This window comes from Neolamprologus multifasciatus, chromosome 7 (genome assembly GCF_963576455.1).
Source record: "Neolamprologus multifasciatus chromosome 7, fNeoMul1.2, whole genome shotgun sequence".
Taxonomy (NCBI): Eukaryota; Metazoa; Chordata; class Actinopteri; order Cichliformes; family Cichlidae; genus Neolamprologus; species Neolamprologus multifasciatus.
This window is the reverse complement of record NC_140445.1, coordinates 8,417,254-8,437,607: the sequence shown is the minus strand read 5'-3', so window position 1 is coordinate 8,437,607 and position 20,354 is coordinate 8,417,254. Positions and strand designations below refer to the sequence as shown.

General features: G+C 40.0%; 1 protein-coding gene across 1 annotated transcript; it reads right to left on the bottom strand.

Moving 5' to 3' along the window:
* Positions 1–10,242: 10,242 nt before the first annotated feature.
* LOC146513709 (uncharacterized) lies at positions 10,243–11,848 on the bottom strand. The gene has a single exon (XM_085169222.1). The coding sequence runs from the start codon at positions 11,505–11,507 to the stop codon at positions 10,902–10,904; it is 606 nt and encodes a 201-aa protein (XP_085025348.1). The 5' UTR covers positions 11,508–11,848; the 3' UTR covers positions 10,243–10,901.
* Positions 11,849–20,354: the final 8,506 nt, after the last annotated feature.

Genomic DNA, 20,354 nt, shown 5'->3' with positions numbered 1-20,354 from the left:
TTAGCTTTTGGGTAATCTCATACATACATTTCACACCTGAGCCTCAACTCTTGCGGCCCGGTACCAAACGACTCACGGACCGGGGCCCGGGGGTTGGGGACCGCTGAGCTAAAGGATGGACTTCAATTTAGGCTAAGACTTACCCTGAGCATTATTTTAACTCAGGGATAGTTTACCAATGGTTCGTTTTTTATGCTGCATCTCATTAATTTGAGTCTTGGGAGGTGATAGTAACACAACTGCGATAGTCACAGTTCTAAAACTGAGATGCCAGAAACGTTTATGGTTTTGTGTCAGGGTTCTGGTTTCCAGTTGTCTTTCAGGAGCTGTAACTGTTAAAACCTGTCATTCTTATTTGTATTAAAATAAGTAGAATATCCTAGACTATATTTCCTTTGCATTAAGAATGATTTTTCATGCATATTTAGGCAGACACCTCACCCATCCCTAACATAACACATTCCTGTTAATAATAAAAAGGCTAACAGAGGTGATTGAACCATCTTTTCTAATGTCTTCTTGGAGTTAAGATGTTTAGCACAGTTCATGAGTTGGTCCAGGAATGAGGCCCTCAGAAGAAAAATATATATTTGTATATTTGTATTTGGCACCCTCCAGCAGAACAGTATAGGAGTGAACATTCATCACTACATCCAGTTACTTCAATCCTTCAATATTTAGATGACGCATTTATTCTCACTTGCCTTGTTTTTTTCTGCCTGTCTCACACAAACAAAATGACACAATATCAGAGTCACACACATTAAGAGTCGAACATTACTCATTTGATTTCCTCCAGCAGCAACGAGCTCGCTCTCTCTCCCTCCCTATGTCGTTTTTTTTCTCTCTGTCTCTGTTTCATCCTCCATCCCGACACGTCTACATTCCTTTAGCCCCCCTTTGCTGCTGCCTGACAGCTGATTAAACTTGCTGAAAACAATGATTGATAGCCCAGACTCACTAGGACTGTCACGTACAGCGAATCCAAAGAGGCAGAATTATTTTCTGGGGTTATTTTTACATCACAACTTCAAATATTTGACCTTTAATAGCTGTTTTTAGAAATACTGAAATGTTGCATTTGCATTTATTTTCTTTGTTGCGGTCCAAGGTGTAGTCCTGCTGGAACACGTTCCGCTCTAAGTGAAGAAAATTGGCTTTTATCATTATGCTGATGAATTTGAATCATCATTTCATGTGAGAAAGCAAGGAAAGGCAAACTCAAAGCTGATCAAAGCTGCCATAATGAATGAAAGAAAATATTTAAATGAAGATAAAACATCAAATTTACTGTGTTTTCTCTAGTTATGTTAATTAGCTAAGATTAAATACTGGTCATAGCTTTGTGATTTGTACTCCTACATTACTAAAAGTTTTAAAAGCCTTTAGGCAGCAGTTGTTTTAGTTTGCCGCTATACAAAAGAAATTGATTTGAAATGAATTGAAAAGCATAAATTGTACAGGTGCAATGCACAGACAAATGTCAGCTAATTAAAGGGGTAATTAAACACCAGACTTTTAGTCACCAACACTCAAGCACACATATCTTGGATGGTTTGTACTACACAGCAATCAATACTAGTCACTTAAAATTAAAAATACTCCAAAAGGAACTAACAGCAAACACACAGGTAAACCCTTACAAGGAATAAGTCCCCGATGAGCAGACACTTTGCAGTGGTAGGGAGGAAAAACTTCCTTTTAACAGGAAGGAACATCTGGCAGAATCAGGCTCAGGGACTGCCGTGAGGTGTGAGGGATGAGGCGTACCAGTCACTGATCAGCTCCAGCTACTGTGTCAGGTCACCTGTCAATCCAGATGGTTGAGTTACTAGAAAGTCCCCTCCTCTGAGTTGTTATGAAGTGGGAAACTATCTCTAGAGCTTTTTGTACCAGGCTATGCTTTTCAAACCTTTAATTTTGTACATTTATCATGGGATATGTGGGAATTGTCCTTCTTAGAGACAGCCTCAAGTGGCTTCTAGAAGAACTGCAGTCTTTGCCACATGCATTTGGCTTCGTTTTTCCGCTCTGGAGGTCACTCCTTGGTGTTTGCTTACCCTTAGAATTGAGCCACAACTCAAAGCCTAATCTACTCAGCACAGGATACACAACACTTCAGCCCTGCCAAGCTGCCTGCTTCTTTGAATAAAGGTCAGGTTTGTTCTTGAGAGATTTTGTGCAGCTTTGCTCAACAATGTCTGGGAATTGTACATATAAAACCAACCATGTTCCTGCATGTGAAGGTGTCATGTCCTGTGTGGGAGGATATGCATAATTTACATTTATTATGCTTTTAGCAACAAGGTAATAACAGTAATTAATTAATATCAATGGTTCAGTGGGCAACACAAACAAAAACACATTTTAACCACCCACAGTGAATGTTCTTTTGACCCCTGTTATAAAATGTCGTTGACAGTCTCGTTACCATATGTCCTCAACATCCTTCAGTTTGCCTTCCCTGCTGAATCCGTGAACTTTGTGTTGTTCCTTAGGATGCAAATTCCCATCTGGCGTGATTATCTCTGTGACTCGTTGTCAGGTTCTGAGTCCTCTGGGGAAACTAGAACTGCTGCATTTATTTCCAGAGCGAAAAACTTTTAGCCTACCTCGTTAACCTCAGTGTCCGTAATTGCACACTCATACTTAATTGTTCAGCTTAATTGTAAATTGTAATTTAAAGTATCAGCATATGTCTCCGCTTCAATATGCATGTGTAAAATGATACCAGAGATATCAGAATATTTATGTGAAACAATAAATTTAGCATTGCTCAAAAAGTAGCATCTATAGTTCATTAATATAAGCAGAAATATATGATGATGTGATACTTAAAGAGTTTTTTGTGACATTGTTGGAAATGTAAAAACCATCCAGTGACAAACATTAGGTTGTAGTTATAGGTGTTTTTGAATTTGACAGCCTTATTTTGGCAGCTGCTGGCCATTTTTTATCATCCCTATTTATATGTATGTGATTGGCCAAATTATAGAACCAGCTCTCAGCATAAAGCAATCTGTACCACAGCAAAAAGCATAGTTTTATCTGCATCTTCTACCACTCGCTTTATCATAAAAACTGTATCAGAATAGCCGTATTTGTTCACATTACACTATAAAGGTATATCTAAAGTGACATTGAACATGTAGCAAAACTAACTGTCCAAGGATTGTAAATCCAGTCGTGCTGTCTACATTTTTTACAGGTCAGGAGACTTTATTCTGAAATGATCCTTTGCCACAGGAGCCAGGCTCATCTAATTATAGACATGCTGACAGTACTAAAGTAAGAAATTGCACTCAGCAAAAGCAGAATTATGGAATTATTCAAAATGTTGCTGGTGTGGTCTTGGCAAAGACAAAAATAAGAATCTACATACTGCACACAGTACTCTATTTGATTTATACTGACTTCTTGTGTCTCCTCGACATTATTCAACATAATTTTCTGTAAAGATTTAAAAAGAATAAGTTCCTTTAAAGTTTTCTGACTGCTAGGGACTTTAGCTCTACTTCTGGTTGTATGACACTTTGAATGCAAAATTTGGAGCGATCTCTCTTTTAGGCATTAAAGTACAAAGTAGAGACTAAGAAAGGTGGTACATGGGGAGCATATTGTGTTTATTTATAGATGTCATTTGAGAGGTTCTGTTGGAAAGCACTTTCTTTGAGAAAAAAGAAAAGTGTCAAGTATTGACATCACAAAAAACTTATGATTAAAGGGCCACCATACCCTGTCAGAAACACTCAGATGGTTAGGTGGATTCAGAACCCCCTATCCCCCACCACTTTACTCATGTCTAAACTAAAAACACTGCATCAAACATTCCTGTAACCTTTAGAAACCAACAGTCTGATATCATCTTTCTAGTCTGTTTTTTATCATTTGTTCCAACTCTGTTTGTGGCACTTTTCATTTAAAAGATGCCAGTGAAACACTATTAATGTGTTACAGAGGCTGTCAAAGAATTTGTAGTGTGCCTGTCTAATGTCTGTCATAGCTCTCCTCTTTTTTTAAACGCCTGGGTAACTTTAGTTTTAAGTTTTGTGCTTTTTAAACTCAGATATAACCACTTTTGGCACATTTGTCTGCTTCCAAGAGAATGTTACATTATAGCTCGAACTACTAAAGTACAAAACTGCATTTTCCATAATAAGATAAATAACAGTCAAAAATCATGCCTCCTTGCAAAGTCATCCATGTGCACAGGAAATATACACATTTCAACTAGAACTGTATTAGAAAAGTCAGTATGATTTGTGAAAAATAAATCCCGAGTTTCAGTCCTGATAAATTAATGATTTGAGATGGGTCACATCAGTCTGCACTAAATGTTATAGCCCAGTGGTCCCCAACCTTTTTTGCGCCACGAACCGGCCTTTAAGGTGTCGCGGATAAGTACAACAAAATAAAACTAGTACCGGTACCGAAAAAAAGAAGATTTATTCATAACACACGTGAAAAGACCAAGGAAAACTGAGTAAACGATAAAAACGATAAAAACTATAACAAAATAACGCTGAAAACCAATAAAAACCCTGAAAACCATACATTTCACACCTGAGCCTCAACTCTCGCGGCCCGGTACCAAACGACTCACGTACCGGTCCGAGGTCCGGAGGTATTTTTGTAATTTTATAATGTACCAACTGCATTTTAAAGAGCAGATCTTTGGTCATTTTGTGTAATCAGAATGGTTCAGTGACACAATTAACTGAAGGCAGGAGTGAAAAAATAATCTCTTTTCAAAGGATATAGATAGTGGGTTTCCATGGCTACAGCCCAGTTGCAGAGCAGGGCTTTCTGTTTGCATTTATCAAAATGGAGAGAATTTTGAATTTTGCGATAAATAACCCTTTATCTTCTTTTCAGATTAGCCGATCTTTGACTGTGTATGAGATTTTCTTTTCCCATTGTTATTTCAGTTATTCTGTGTTTCTTTTTGCTTAAGGCTGGTCATGATTTCTTCTATTTCCAGATTGGCAGTGCTGTCGCAGTGTTAGATGTGGAGACACAAAAATAGTCACAAAGATGTAGGTTGTTGCTAAAGGTTTTTTGTGTTCTTTAGGACAAAATATGAAAGGTGTGTACGTTAAGAAGATGGAAAGAGGAGCTCACAAATGAGAGAGAGAGGAGGACATATAGGGGAAAGTTATGAGAATGAATTTTGAAGTTATGAGAATGATTATTACGGAGCAAAGGGCAGCTGTGAAGAGGATGAAGAGTAGAAATACCTGTGGAAGTATAGAGATGTCTAGGAGAGATGCAGCAGACTGTTTAACCAGATTGCTTAACACGATCCTGGAGAATGAGAGGATGCCTTAGGAATCAAGAAGTATAATAGTACAAGTATCCAAGAACAATGGTGATGAGCAGAGCTATAGCAACTGCAGAGGGATAAAGTTGACTAACCATACCATGAAGCTATAGGAAAGAATTGTTCACGTTAGGGTGAGAAAAGTGGTGATGATCAGCAAGCAGCGTGTTTAACTATCTGGGGTCAACCATGCAAAAGATAAAAGACTGAGCACAAGAGAGACACAAGGTTGAGATGGTTTGGACATGTGCACATAAAAAGGTAGATGATCCACTGTAGCAATCCCTAAAGAGACTAGGTGAAAGAAGAGGGGCATATCCAGGAAGATATTCAATGCAGATGCAAAAGTAAAAGAAAAACAAAAAGAGAGTTAAGCGGCACAGCTGTGCAAGTGGATGAAGGATTTTGTAACAGAAGTATGCATTAGGTTCTTCTAAATTTGTCAGTTGAAATCTAAATATAATGAAGAAATGTATTTCTTTTAGATTTTATGTTGATGGTGGCCTCTTGTAATGAAATTGCAGTGAAGCATTATTATTGGAAACAAAGGGGAGAGACAAAAGGTGAGGGAAGGGGGTCATACAGAGAGACAAAAGGGGAAAGAATGGTCCGTGACCATGAGAGGCAGGGGAGGTATATGAGACACCTGTAATAAACAAAATGGATGATTTTTATTGTTTCTGACTCATGCCATTTGCTGCTGTGATTGAAACAGAAAGACAGAGTGAGGTTGATGGAGGGGAACGGTAAAAAACAATGACAAATGAGACATCCAGCAAGGGTGAGAGAGACAAAAAAGAAAAAAAAACTGTGATGGAAAATTATTAGAACCTTTTGGACCTCAATCAGCTGCTAATGACAGCTGCCTCCAATGGGAGGATGGAAAGCGGAGTAGAACCATGATGGAGACGAAGATGGTGCATAGCACTGAGTGCTATGCACCTATAATGACAGCATCAATCTTACATTGTCATAAACACAGTCAAACTGCAGACATAATTGCAGAAGATAGAGATGAATGAGCGGGCTGGATAATAATAAGAAACTAATGGTAAAAGATGAGGAGACAGACTAAAAGTGGGTGGTTGGAGAGCCTATTATGAGAAGATGATTGGCAAAGATAATTGAAAATGGTTGGTGCAAGATAACAGCTGCTAATAACAGATGTTTTTGCTAAGGGATATTTTCCTCTTTTCCTCGCGAGGAGATGGATGGGGGGAAAAAGAGGATTGATTGACCAAGAACAGATATCCAGATAGGTTAATGGCAGGCAGACAACAACAGTCCTAGTGACAGCACCAGTTAAGGCAAGTAATTAAAGATGGTAATTAAAGTTGTTTTGTTGGACACTGAACAGCACCAGACAATTAAAAGCAGCATCGACATAGGCAAGGTGATGTTGTTACTAGATGTGAAGTTAGCTGTAAATGTTTTCTCAGTTCATGCAGCATTATATTATATACATGATTTCATCTATGCAGTGTCATGAAGTGAAGAGTCACTAGTTTACATGTCAAAAGCTTCAAGTGGCTGCTGTTATGCTCAGCCAATACTTTATGACATCGGGATGATGATATTTGTGCAAAATGTACAGCTTCAGTTTACTTCAACATTAAATCTCCCACTCTCTGCCGGAGGAATAAATCTATTTCTTGCTAAAGATATCTCCTCATTTGGTCTTTGGATGAAGGTGGTGGAGAGCACTGTCTGACACATAAGTCTAAAATCTCCTATTATTGAACTCTGCTGGAGTACTAATGCATATGATTCACATCATTTCCGTCTTGTCAAACAGTTCAGTGATTCTCGTGACTTATGAAAAGAGCTCCTCCTATTAGGACAGAAAATGTTTCTATATTATAAAGGTGATTAACCAGAATAACATGCATTAATCTGAAGTGATTTTTCTCTATTAAGGGACCAGTGCACTTAAACAATGCCATGAAAAATTCCCCCACAGCATAACAAAGCCACCAGATCACCTCTCTGCAGGGGTTCATGTTTTGATTTAATGTGTCGCACATCTGTGCCTACCTTTAAATTTTTAAGAGGGAGTGTTCAGCATATCAATTAAAGAATAAAGCTGGGGATATTTAACAATTTCCCATGGCTAATACAAAATTTATAATATTTTAGTCCACACACCAACATTTTCTGATATTCCTAACAGTCTGTGGCCCATTTATTCCCTGTAAAGATGCAAACCTCTAAAAATTGCATCAGAGCGCTGTAATTTTTAGCAAAAGTCTTTCAAACAGGACTAAATAATGAATTTGGTGAGTAGTTGCCATGGATGCACATTTAGTTTGGTATTCATAAAAAATTTGATGAGGTTGAATTTTCATCTCTCGCTGCCAAGTTCTTAAGTTTATAACATTCTTCCCCTTCAGACACAGACGTACCTTTAGTGTGAATTAACAATTGTTAACTGTGTGCCGTTTGGATGCTCCTTCTGTGCCTGCATGCCTTAAGTAGACATGCATGTTAGATAGGGCTGCCACGATTAGTCGACTAGTCACAATTACGTTGACTAATAAAAATCGTCAACGACTAATTTAATAGTTGACTCGTCGTTTGATGCTTTGTAAGATCCCAAAAGACGCAGGAATAAGTTGTAGGATTTAAGAGTGTAATAACGGACTGAAACAGAAGATGGCAGCACTGCATGTACAAGGATGCCAGCTGCCGTTAAACCCCGAAGAAGAAGAAGCTGTGTCCCAGAATTCATAGCGCGGCCCAGCTCAGTTGTCAACAATGGCGGAAGCTAGTTAATTTTAATATTACTCTTATTATTCTTTCTGGGTCACAAAATAAACGATTAACATATTTTCAGGCGAGAATGTAGCTGTGTAAACCTCAAATATCTGCTCAGTTTATCAAGACACCACATATTTTCAAAAGCGCTCCGACGTTTTCGGAGACGTCTGTTACCCACTAGCTCGATAGCTAGCCGGGGGCAAGGCTCACTAGAGCCCGTGAGAACACCGGACTCCCGGCAAATCGTTTTCAAACCCACCGCCATCTTTCGCTACTCAGGTTAAACATGATATATAAGTCACTTAGATAACTTCAAAATGTTATTGTTTGCCTTTTTTTTAGTGTTTTATTGGTTCCTGATTAAATCGGTTTGGCTGAGATTAAAGTTAGAGTTTTTACACAGCTGAATAAACGTCAAGCAGATTAAACTCCACTGAAACAATCTGCAAATGTCATTAAAATTTAATAAACTCTCATCTTGTCTTTATTTTTAGTTAGCACATACCTTAAACACTTAAAGCTGTAAGCTAATGATAGTTATATAAGAGCAGATACATGCTGGTGCAATAAGCTATATGTTTTACATCCAATGGATGCATGATCTGATTAGTCAACTAATCGCAAAAATAATCGGTGACTAGTCGACTATCAAAATAATCGTTTGTGGCAGCCCTAATGTTAGATTATGGTGGTGATCTAAATGGGCCATAGCTGTGAGATAAAAAGCTTAAAGTGTGTAGAATAAAACTTGTTTTGAATGTATGGTTCAAGTGCAAATACATTACAGAAGTTTGTGCTTCATTTATGGTGCATGAAATTCTAGTATTGTATTTGTCGGTTACTGAGCACTATTTAGCTGATATGTGTGTCTATGCATTGCGATCATACAGTTTATGAATACAGCTGGCTAACAAAACTTGCTAGTATTAGTTGACAAATGAGCCCTCCACAGTCTATAAAAGATTCAACTTCAACTGCCAAATTCTTGATGTCGAAACTCCAAAACAAAGAGTCCCAAACTAATGTGTCACGTCACAGTGGGTATCCCTGTGTTAGGTATGTAAATTTAATTTGCGCACATAAGCAGCAGTGCTGTGATTGCAGGTTACCTTAAGTCGAAAGGGTCTGTGGGTCAGATTTAAGCCTTCAGGTTCTATTTTGTTAGATGTGGGGCATACATTACTATTCAAAAGTCTTGAGCTACCTCTCTTCTTTGTACTTTGTCTTCAAGAAATGACTTTCTTGAGACTTTATAAAAGTAATAATAGAGACAATAGTTTCCAGGCTTTCTGAAGGTCTTTCAAAGTTTGTCTTTGGACATTTGCATTCATTTTCAGTCCCATCCTTGCAATTAATTATTTCTGGAGGAATTATTTGTTTCCTAAACCACTTGGCACCGACAATCATTCAAACATAAAAAGGCTCTTAAGTGAAAAGATTAATCAGTGTTGCGTCTAGACATAACAGACCAAGTAGCAAATAACCTATTTTAAATGATATCTTTAGGAACCTTTATTACTAGCAGTCTGTTGCAAAAAGACATATCGTTTAATTCATTTGAAAGCCAGATGCTTAGCCTTGTCCACCCCAGCTGTAAAACTCAGAAACCAGTCTTACTTGTTATCATCTATCGTCCACCTGGGCCTAACACAGAGTTTCTGTCTGATTTCTCAGACTTTTTATCTGAATTAGTTATCAGCTCAGATAAAATAATTATTGTGGGTGATTTTAACATCCATGTAGATGCTAAAAATGACAGCCTCAACATGGCATTTAATCTGTTATTAGACTCAATTGGCTTCTCTCAAAATGTAAAAGAACCCACCCACCACTTTAATCACACTCTAGATCTTGTTTTAACATATGGCATAGAAACTGAACATTTAACAGTGTTTCCTGAAAACCATCTCCTGTCTGATCATTTCCTGATAACATTTACATTTACAATAATTGATTACACAGCAGTGGAGAGTAGACTTTATCACAGTAGATGTCTTTCTGAAAGCGCTGTAACTAAGTTTAAGAATATAATCCGCCCACTGTTATCATCTTCAATGCCCTGTACCAACATAGAGCAGAGCAGCTATCTGAACGATTCTCCAACAGAGGTCGATTATCTTGTTAATAATTTTACCTCCTCAATCAATCAACCCCCCCCCCCCCCGCCCCCCCCGACCTTACAGACACAACACAGACATTACATGGGGATACAAGTCGGAGATCGGTAGCGTTACAGAAAAACACTGAAATATACACAACAATGGGAAAGTACAAGAGGAAAAAAGAGACCTCTACTCATGCTGTGCTTCCATGGTAGGACAGCACGAGAACAGGAAACAAAAAAACTCCTCTGCACAAAAAAGCACATAAATGTCCACAGCACACTTTGTGAAAGACATGACAAGCCACAGGATTGGGTGGGGGGTGAGGAGTAATACGAAGCGAACACAGCAGCCGCCCTGCACAGCGCTACCATTCCAGCGCGGCACATAGACCCGCCGTGTTCCCCCGCAGGAAACAAGCATCGAAGGCGTTTGGAAAGGGAGGGGGATGAGTGCGTGTGTATCAGTGTAAGTGTATGTGTGTGCGTGTCCAGAGTTCAGCTGAGACAGTGTCCTTCACCCTATCAGGCTAAGTAAACAGTCTGCTAGCCAAACCAGGTGGCCTTGCATGGGATGGGAAGAATAGTCAACACACAGTCGTTATCTGGGAGTTTTTGTTCGGCTCCAGCCTTGGGCCCACAGCTGGCGCCTAGGTATCCGCATGTTGATGTTGTTGATTTTTCTTTTATGTGAGCAGCTCAGGAGAATTTCAAAGCTGTTCTTTAACACTCCGACACTGGTCTCTCAATCTCCCGTTGGAGAACCACGAGCCTGATGATGGTATCAAACTTCCGTTCCGTGGTGTTGTCATTCTTGTGATTCTGAGACCCCACAACTGCAGTGAGCCGTTCTGCAATGTGATCCAACTTTAGCTCAAGGGTGTCATTTTGAGCAGGCCTCTCTTTGATGTATCCCAATATACGCTCAATGGTGTTATTTTGAGTCTTCACGGCAGCTGTAAGCGTCTCCAAGGTGTTAGCCATGCTGCTTTCGTTGTGAGAAGTCGTGCCTCGTCCCATCCTTTCAATCCCAGCGGGCAGCCTTGGGGGGGTTTGAACAGCCGGTTCCGCTCTCTTAATTCTCCGATAAGCCAGGGCCAAGCCAGCTCCGATCAGCAAGAACCCTGTTATCATGGTTCCGAATAGGTAGATATCTTCAGTGTCCTCGATCGACAGTCCCGCCAGGCACATGATCCTGCTAGTCTGCCATCCGTCCATCGTGTATCCGGCAGGGAAAGTCCCTCCAGGGCACTCAGGCTCTACTGAGCCCAGACTTCTCGTTGAGAAAAGGGTGTCAATAGCATTCAGAGACCAGTTGATCAAATCCATAATTCTCACTACGTACGACTCTGGATACTGTAGCTCCTGTGAAAACTAAGGTCTCAAATCAGAAGTTCCTGACTCCGTGGTATAATTCTCAAACACGTAGCCTAAAGCAGATGACTCGTAAGCTGGAGAGGAAATGGCGTGTCACAAATTTAGAGGATCATCATTTAGCCTGAAGAAATAGTTTGCTGCTTTATAAGAAAGCCCTCCACAAAGCCAGAACATCTTACTATTCATCACTGATTGAAGAAAATAAGAACAACCCCAGGTTTCTCTTCAGCACTGTAGCCAGGCTGACAAAAAGTCAGAGCTCTTTTGAGCCAACCATCCCTTTAACGTTAACTAGTAACTAGTTTATCATTAGAGAAAAAATTACCAATAATCATCCCACAGATGTAATATTATCTACAGCTACTCTTAGTACCATTGATGTTAAGTTGGACTCTTTTTCTCCAATCGATCTTTCTGAGTTAACTTCAATAATTACTTCCTCCAAACCATCAACGTATCTTTTAGACCCCATTCCTACAAAACTGCTCAAAGAAGTCCTGCCATTAATTAATTCTTCGATCTTAAACATGATCAACCTATCTCTAATAATCCGCTATGTACCACAGGCCTTCAAGGTGGCTGTAGTTAAACCTTTACTCAAAAAGCATCTCTAGACCCAGCAGTCTTAGCTAATTAAAGGCCAATCTCCAACCTTCCTTTCATATCAAAAATGTGGGCGGACCGTGTATGGGAGTGTGAGGTTCCAGGTGCAGACACAGACGAGGAGACAGTACTGAACTTGAAACGAAAAGCGAGCCTTTATTTGGGCTGATAAACGTGGCAAACAACAGAAAGCACTGAGGCAAAACTAAACTAGAAACTGAACTGGGAAAACTAAGAACTGACACTTAACTCAGACAGCAGGGAAGGCTAAGACAGGGTGACGATGCACGTGATGGAGAAAACTATGAACAGGACTCTGTGCTGGAACAACAAAGAACTATGAAACGTATTCACGTAAGTAACATGGACATGACCAGCACAGAGTCCTGAAACCTGGCGTAACATGGGGGAAGTTGAACAGACGACGCGGCGGCGAACAAAGGAAGACTGAGGACTTAAATACACACATGAGGTGATCAGGGGAAGTGGAGACACATGAGAACACAGCTGACTAGAAGGAAACATAATGACAATACAGGGGAGAGTAACACTAACTACAATGAACAAAGAACACCATACTCTTTCAAAATAAAACAGGAAACACAGAGACATAGACATGGAGATAGAACATGAACTTAACCTAACCAGAGACATGAAACATGACAGGTAGACACACAGACCAGGGAGAGATGACAAAAGGGACTAAGAAACCAAGGACTAAACTGCAAACTAGAAAACAACTAGATGTGTTAAACTACACATGTGGATACAAAAACAAGCATTAGAACCTAAACCCTGGGCCTCATGGCCCAGTACCGTGACAACATGCTTCCCCTAGGCAGCATCATTAGAAGACATAGCATAAATTTTCACTGCTATGCAGATGACACCCAGCTCTATCTACCTATGAAGCCAGATAAAACACACCAATTAGTTAAACTGCAGGAATGTCTTAAAGACATAAAGACCTGGATGGCCGCTAACTTTCTGCTTCTTAATTCAGATCAAACTGAGGTTATTGTACCCGGCCCTGAAAATCTTAGAAATATGGTATCTAACCAGATTCTTACTCTGGATGGCATTACCTTGGCCTCCAGTAACACTGTGAGGAACCTTGGAGTCATTTTTGACCAGGATATGTCCTTCAACGCACATATTAAACAAATATGTAAGATTGCTTTCTTCCATTTGCGCAATATCTCTAAAGTTAGAAATATCCTGCCTCAGAGTGACACTGAAAAACTAGTTCATGCATTTATTACTTCCAGGCTGGACTACTGTAATTCATTATTATCAGGATGTCCAAAAAACTCGCTGAAAAGCCTTCAGCTAATCCAAAATGCTGCAGCAAGAGTTCTCCTGTTTTGGCTTCCCTTCATTGGCTTCCTGGTAAATCCAGAATTGAATTCAAAATCCTGCTCCTCACATACAAGGTCTTAAATAATCAGGCCCAATCTTATCTTAATGACCTTGTAGTACCATATCACCCTATTAGAGCACTTCGCTCCCGCTCTGCAGGCCTACTTGTTGTTCCTAGAGTATTTAAAAGTAGAATGGGAGGGAGAGCCTTCAGTTTTCAGGCCCCTCTTCTGTGGAACCAGCTTCCAGTTTGGATTCAGGAGACAGACACTATCTCTACTTTCAAGATTAGGCTTAAAACTTTCCTTTTTGCTAAAGCATATAGTTAGGGCTGGACCAGGTGACCCTGACTCCTCCCTTAGTTATGCTGCAATAGACGTAGGCTGGGGATTCCCATGATGCATTATGTTTTTCCTATCCAGTCACCTTTCTCACTCACTATGTGTTAATAGAACTCTCTGCATTGAATCATATCTGTTATTAACCTCTGTCTCTCTTCCACAGCATGTCTTTTATCCTGTCTTCCTTCTCTCACCCCAACCAGTCGCAGCAGATGGCTCCGCCCCTCCCTGAGCCTGGTTCTGCCGTAGGTTTCTTCCTGTTAGAAGGGAGTTTTTCCTTCCCACTGTCGCCAAAGTGCTTGCTCATAGGGAGTCATATGATTGTTGGGTTTTTCTCTGTAGCTATGAAGCGCCTTGAGGCGACTTTTGTTGTGATTTGGCGCTATATAAATAAAATTGAATTGAATTGAACTGAATCTTGGTATGGTATGGAATGTGTCCTTAAAAAATTTGAATAAACTGGCAGGCAAAAAAAAGCCTGGTCAGAATTGGGGTTGAATGGTGGCTGTGAAGAAGCCGTTTGTAAAGAAGGGAAACAGGAAGAAAAGGTTGAGGTACATTAAATTACACAACAGTGTAATTTTAACAGTTCCTTCATTTTCAGCACGACAATGATCCCAAATATGCTGACAGCACAGTAAATGCATAACTGGATATAAAAAACACACAGTGGAACAGTACCGAACATGAATCTCATGGCCTTCAGTATTATTGAAGCAGTGTGGGATCATCATGACAGAGAATAGTACAAAAAGGCAGCCAACGTTCAAAGAAGAGCTTTGATTGGCCTTCAAGAAGCCTGGAGAAGTATATCTGAAGACTACTTAAAAAAATTACAAGAAAGAGTTCAGGCTGTGCTAAAGAATCAAGGACTCAGAACTGACTTGTATAAAATTGAATTGAAGGCCTGTGGTACTGAATTGTATAAACTGTGTTTTTGCACCACATACTCTAGTTGCATTATGTTTGCATCAAGAACAATGCAAGAACAATGGTGATGTGCAGAGCTATAGCAACTACAGAGGCATAAAGTTAAAGAATTGTTGAAGTTAGGGTGAGAAAAGTGGTGATGATCAGCGAGCAGCATGTTTAATTACCTGGGGTCAACCATGCAAAAGGTAAAAGACTGAGCACAAGAGAGTTGAAGCAGTAGTGCAGGGAGGGTAGAGTGGGAAAGACAAGATTAGAAATGAGTATGTAAGAGGGACAGCTCAGGCTGAAGACACAAGAGACAAGGTTGAGATGGTTTGGACATGTGCACATAAAAAGGTAGATGATCCACTGTAGCAATCCCTAAAGAGACTAGGTGAAAGAAGAGGGGGATATCCAGGAAGATATTCAATGCAGATGCAAAAACACAAAATGTGCAAAAGTAAAAGAAAAACAAAAAGAGAGTTAAGTGGCACAGCTGTGCAAGTGGATGAAGGATTTTGTAACAGAAGTATGCATTAGGTTCTTCTAAATTTGTCAGTTGAAATCTAAATATAATGAAGAAATGTATTTCTTTTAGATTTTACGTTGATGGTGGCCTCTTGTAATGAAATTGCAGTGAAGCATTATTATTGGCAAGAAAGGAGAGATGCAAAAGGTGAGGGAAGGGGGTCATACAGAGAGACAAAAGGGGAAAGAATGGTCCGTGACCATGAGAGGCAGGGGAGGTATATGAATTCAATTCAATTTTATTTATATAGCGCCAAATCACAACAACAGCCGTCTCAAGGTGCTTTGTAAGATAAGGTAGACCCTACAATAATACATACAGAGAAAGATCCAACAATCAAATGACTCCCTATGAGCAAGCATTTTGGCGACAGTGGGAAGGAAAAACTCCCTTTTAACAGGAAGAAACCTCCGGCAGAACCAGGCTCAGGGAGGGGCGGAGCCATCTGCTGCGACCTGTTGGGGTGACAGAAAGAAGACAGGATAGAAGGCATGCTGTAGAAGAGAGACAGAGATTAATAACAAGTATGATTCACTGAAAATATGAGACACCTGTAATAAACAAAATGGAGAACGGAGAAGTATTTCTGAAGACTACTTAAAAAAATTACAAGAAAGCTTGACTAACAGAGTTCAGGCTGTGCTGAAGAATCAAGGACTCGGAATTGACTTTCAAGCTTATTAGAATTGTACAAACTCTGTTTTTGCACCGCATACTAGTTGCATATATGTTTGCATCAATTTTCCATTTTCCATGATTGGTGATTCAAGACTTTTGCACATCACCATAATCTGCATTAATATATACCTAAAGAATTTGTGAATGAAGCAACTTTAAAAAAAAATAATCACATTTTCAGTTAATACAGATCTTGAACAGAGCTGTCAGTTTCTTGGGGCACATATTCAGTGTTAATACTAATAATTATGCTCATATTCACTGTTCTTAAGCAGTCCACTGAAATGTGAGGTGAAGCTGCTGCCAGGACATAAAGAACTGTCTGCCACTTACATGCACTGTGGAGCATCTGTGCTCAGCTTTGAACAATAAATCTCTAAAATCTATTTGCAAGGGCGTAGATTTGTTTTTGTGTTAGCCATTATTTTCTTCAATCTTTGGACAACTTCACCTAGGAAATGAACAAGATTGACTAGACCCAGGGTATCATAGGTTAGCGTGCTGAACAGGAGGCAGTGTAAGAAATTTTCTGACACCTGTTCACAGCCTTTGCTACAGAAAGAAGGGTGACTGGAGGTATCGGGTGATAATTGCTAGCTGTAAAACTGAGATGGCATCAGACTTGCAGGAATCTGACAGGGAAATTGCTGTGCCAAAAGCAGAAAATAGAGAGAACAAAGGTGGGGGACGTGGGAGAGGTGATTGACAGTTGAAAGTGGTGTGCTCTTATTATAGCTGGACTGAAATCAATGCAACAGAAGTGTTAGCATTCTGAAAGCAGGGCAGTGTACAAAAACTGGACAGCATACAAATCACAGAAGTCAAGTTCACATCCTGAAAGCTGCTCCTCAGGTGTATAAATGTATTAACATCTCAGACAGGTGATGTGTCTGTGCACATAAAAACATGTAACATTTGAGCTGCAGCATGAGCAGGACTCTGTGGCATCAATGTTTTATACATTAACCGTGTTGTCTTGCGTAGCAATCAGCGGCGATAACTAAGGAGAAATGTGCATTTGTTTAGTGAAAACTGGATGCAGTGAATCATTTAACAGACGATTTCATTGACAGCTGTGTGGACTCTAAAGGACAGTATAGATAACCGTGGGAAATCCAGTGGAAAATCCTGACAGCTGTTTCACTAACAGCTGCCACGGTAGAGCTCTGTCTGCATTTGTCCTTCCCTCTCTCTCCGAAATGAGTAATAGATACAATAAAGAATGCTCTTAGTTGCATTGGCAGAATTTCTCATTAAAGCCAAAGGGGCAGAGGCGAGCTTCATGCTCAAATTAATTGTTTCCCTTGGCTTTCAGTGACAAATGGAAGGAATTCTAACAAGAATTTATATGGAACCTGCAAAATGAATTCGAACAAGTGTGGAAAAGCCAACCAGCTACACCATACTGTAAATGTGCAGCTTGTTGGGATGTTAGAACCTGTGCCAGCTCTATACAGCTGCATATGTGTGTTGTTTATTAATGCAGTTTTCCGACAAATGGGTGTGCAGTTAAAATAAAAAGACCAAGTTATAAAATAAGATGAAAAAGTTCTAGCACAGAAGCATGTGGACGTATACAGCAAATATAGAAATACAACTTAACAAGAAAGAAAAATTATGTCAACTGGAACCAAAGTCTGCCCTAGTTCTTTTGCACTGATTAGACGGGTCAAGGTTGGGGACTGGTTTGTGTTGCTGTAACAACTCTGCATTACTTGCTGGCTGCCATGGCAATGCATCAAAAATAGAGAAGTGGAAAATGATCGTTGGCTACTCGGTGGGTGTGTTGGTAGGTTGATGGCACAAAAGAGACGCAGACACACATCACATCATATAATTACTTTAGTCAGACTGCTCATAACCTCAAATGATTCAGTTATTACAGCAGAAGTAGTCAGATATCGGTGTCTAGGCTCCGAGCTCATCTCTCCTCGCACATGTTACACATAAGATTGGGGAGAGATGAGTAAATGTCCCCCCTGAAGCCGACAAATGGATGCTGGGGCAGTGGAGGGGTTGAAACAGCAGGCAGAGATGCAGGGTGAGGTGGGAGGTGTGCAGCTTAAATAGACAGCCAAATTAGGAGGTTGTGTTTGGTATATGATGTGACTAGAGTGAGCAGGTTAAATGTGTTGCTTACTTCACTCTGGCTAGCAAGCTTTGCTCCATTTATCACATCCTTATAATTAAAGGTGACAAAGAGGAGAGCATTCCACTACACAACTACATATTGGGATATGCAATAAGAATTTGCAGCCCTTCGTTTCCCAAATGATGTCCCTCCTTACTTATAATGAACCGCTATAAGGTTTGGCTTTGATACAATGCAAGAGAGGGGCTCCAGCTACCACTTGCAGATTACACTGCTGATTATTTTAGATTTTTTAATCCACTGAAGGCTTAGCGTGTGAAATGGCAGAAAATGAACACGACAACAATACAACAGATGTGACAGATGTGATGTGGCTTCCTTTCTGATTTCCTTCTTAAATTGCATTCTTGCCTTAATTTAAAGTACTCATCTGGAAGTCCAGTCCAGTGTCTTTTAATTATCATTTTCAATATTATTATTGTTGTTGTTTACAGCAAGAATCAACTCAAGAGTTTAAAAGCTTAACCAAAATCCCCCACAGTGATTATTCAGTTGCTAATCTTTCTGTAGAGCCAATGACGTTAGGGAGTTTAACTCACATTTTCTCATGCAGCCGCCTTCTTACAGGACGAATAAATATTGCAGTTCTAAAAATATTTTTGTTTAACCAATCCGCCAGCAAGAAACACTTTCTATTGTGCTTTTTTTTGTGTCATTTCCCAGACACGGGCAAAATGTGTCCAAACACCCCACTGAGTTTAAACCTTAATGAGCAGGACTTAATTAGTCTGTAGCCTCAGTTGTCTCTCTCAGTCATCTACACTGAAATATTGCTGTGATGCAAAATTGTGCAACCTGACATTTTATATTGAGCTTAGTAAATGTGCCACAGATGCGCGATCATCCAGTACAGCAGCAATAAACACAGAAGACAGCCGATATGACAGGAGTTTGTTTATATGAAGGGCCTGTTTCTCTGCTTAGTATTCTGCCCCCACTCTTTCAATCTGTATGCTGTCAGTCTGTTTCAGCATTTCCAGTTCAGCATAGTGACATTTTGAAATGTATTCACTTCCAATCAAAACACTCAGAAACCAAGTATTTTGTCCCCCCCCCCCCCCCAAATGTTCGCCCTTGTCTGTAGTGAGTGAAAGTCTGAAAGACAAATTAAGAAAGAAGAGCAGAATCAAAGTAAGAATGAAAAGAGAGGGAGAAGAGAAAGCAGAAATAAGGAAGAGGTTAAATGAGGTGGCTTGAAGTGAGTGGATCAAAGAGGAAGATTAAAGATATTGATGAGGTTAATGAGACTAATGGCGTTCTTTTATCCCTATTTCTCTGTTTCTCCAGGTCTTCCAGCTGAAGAGGAAGTGAAACTTCTTGTTGGACATGGGAGCTAAAAGTTATAAAACACTGCACAAAACCAGATACGGACATTTGATCATGAAATAACCAGTTTCGTAGCTTTGCTGGAACCAATGATTTGCAGTTTAAAGATCCAGAGACACTTAGACATTAACATCTGCTTTTTAGAAATACAGAAGCATAACTTTCTCTGCAGGTGAGCAAAGCAGGTGTTTTGTAGGGCATCTAACGAACATGAGCAGGGCAGACAGCTGGCATAAAGTGGGCGCTGCAGGGGTCCTAACCTTAGATTACAGTTTAGCAGATTAGACCTAAGAAGCAACCACCTTAAGCTCACCAGCCACATGAAACTCACACTTCTAGCCAACAGAGCATGCACAAAAACATCTGCACACAAACACACACCCACTGGCACAGCTGTAGAACACAATTAAATTAGTGCATTTGGCAGACGGTGTGCAAACCTAGCTTTGCACCATACACACATTAAATCACAGGCATAAAGATGTGCACATACACACAGAGTCTGGGGTAGAGGACAGATGCTACGCCCTCCCCTCCTCCCGTCATCCTCTCAAAGCCAGCTGGAGAGAAGATGAGATTTGGGGCTGATTGGTTTTGTCTATTTTTCCATCACGCCCTGTGCGCCTCACTCCATCCACCACTTTCGCCTTTCCACGGCGCAGCCTCATCCATGGACAAATAGTCATCATAAAAATCTGACATCTGTACCACTTTGAAATGAACAGTGACAGGACTTCTTGACTGATTTTTCTTTCTGAACTGTGGATGCCAAATTGGTGAGACATCAGTGAAGGAAATGCTGTATTCCTTTACAGCGTGTGATGAAAACTATCTTAAAGGGTTCTTTTTTATACACTTCTTTTTCATTACAATTTCATCATAACACACAAAGAACTGAA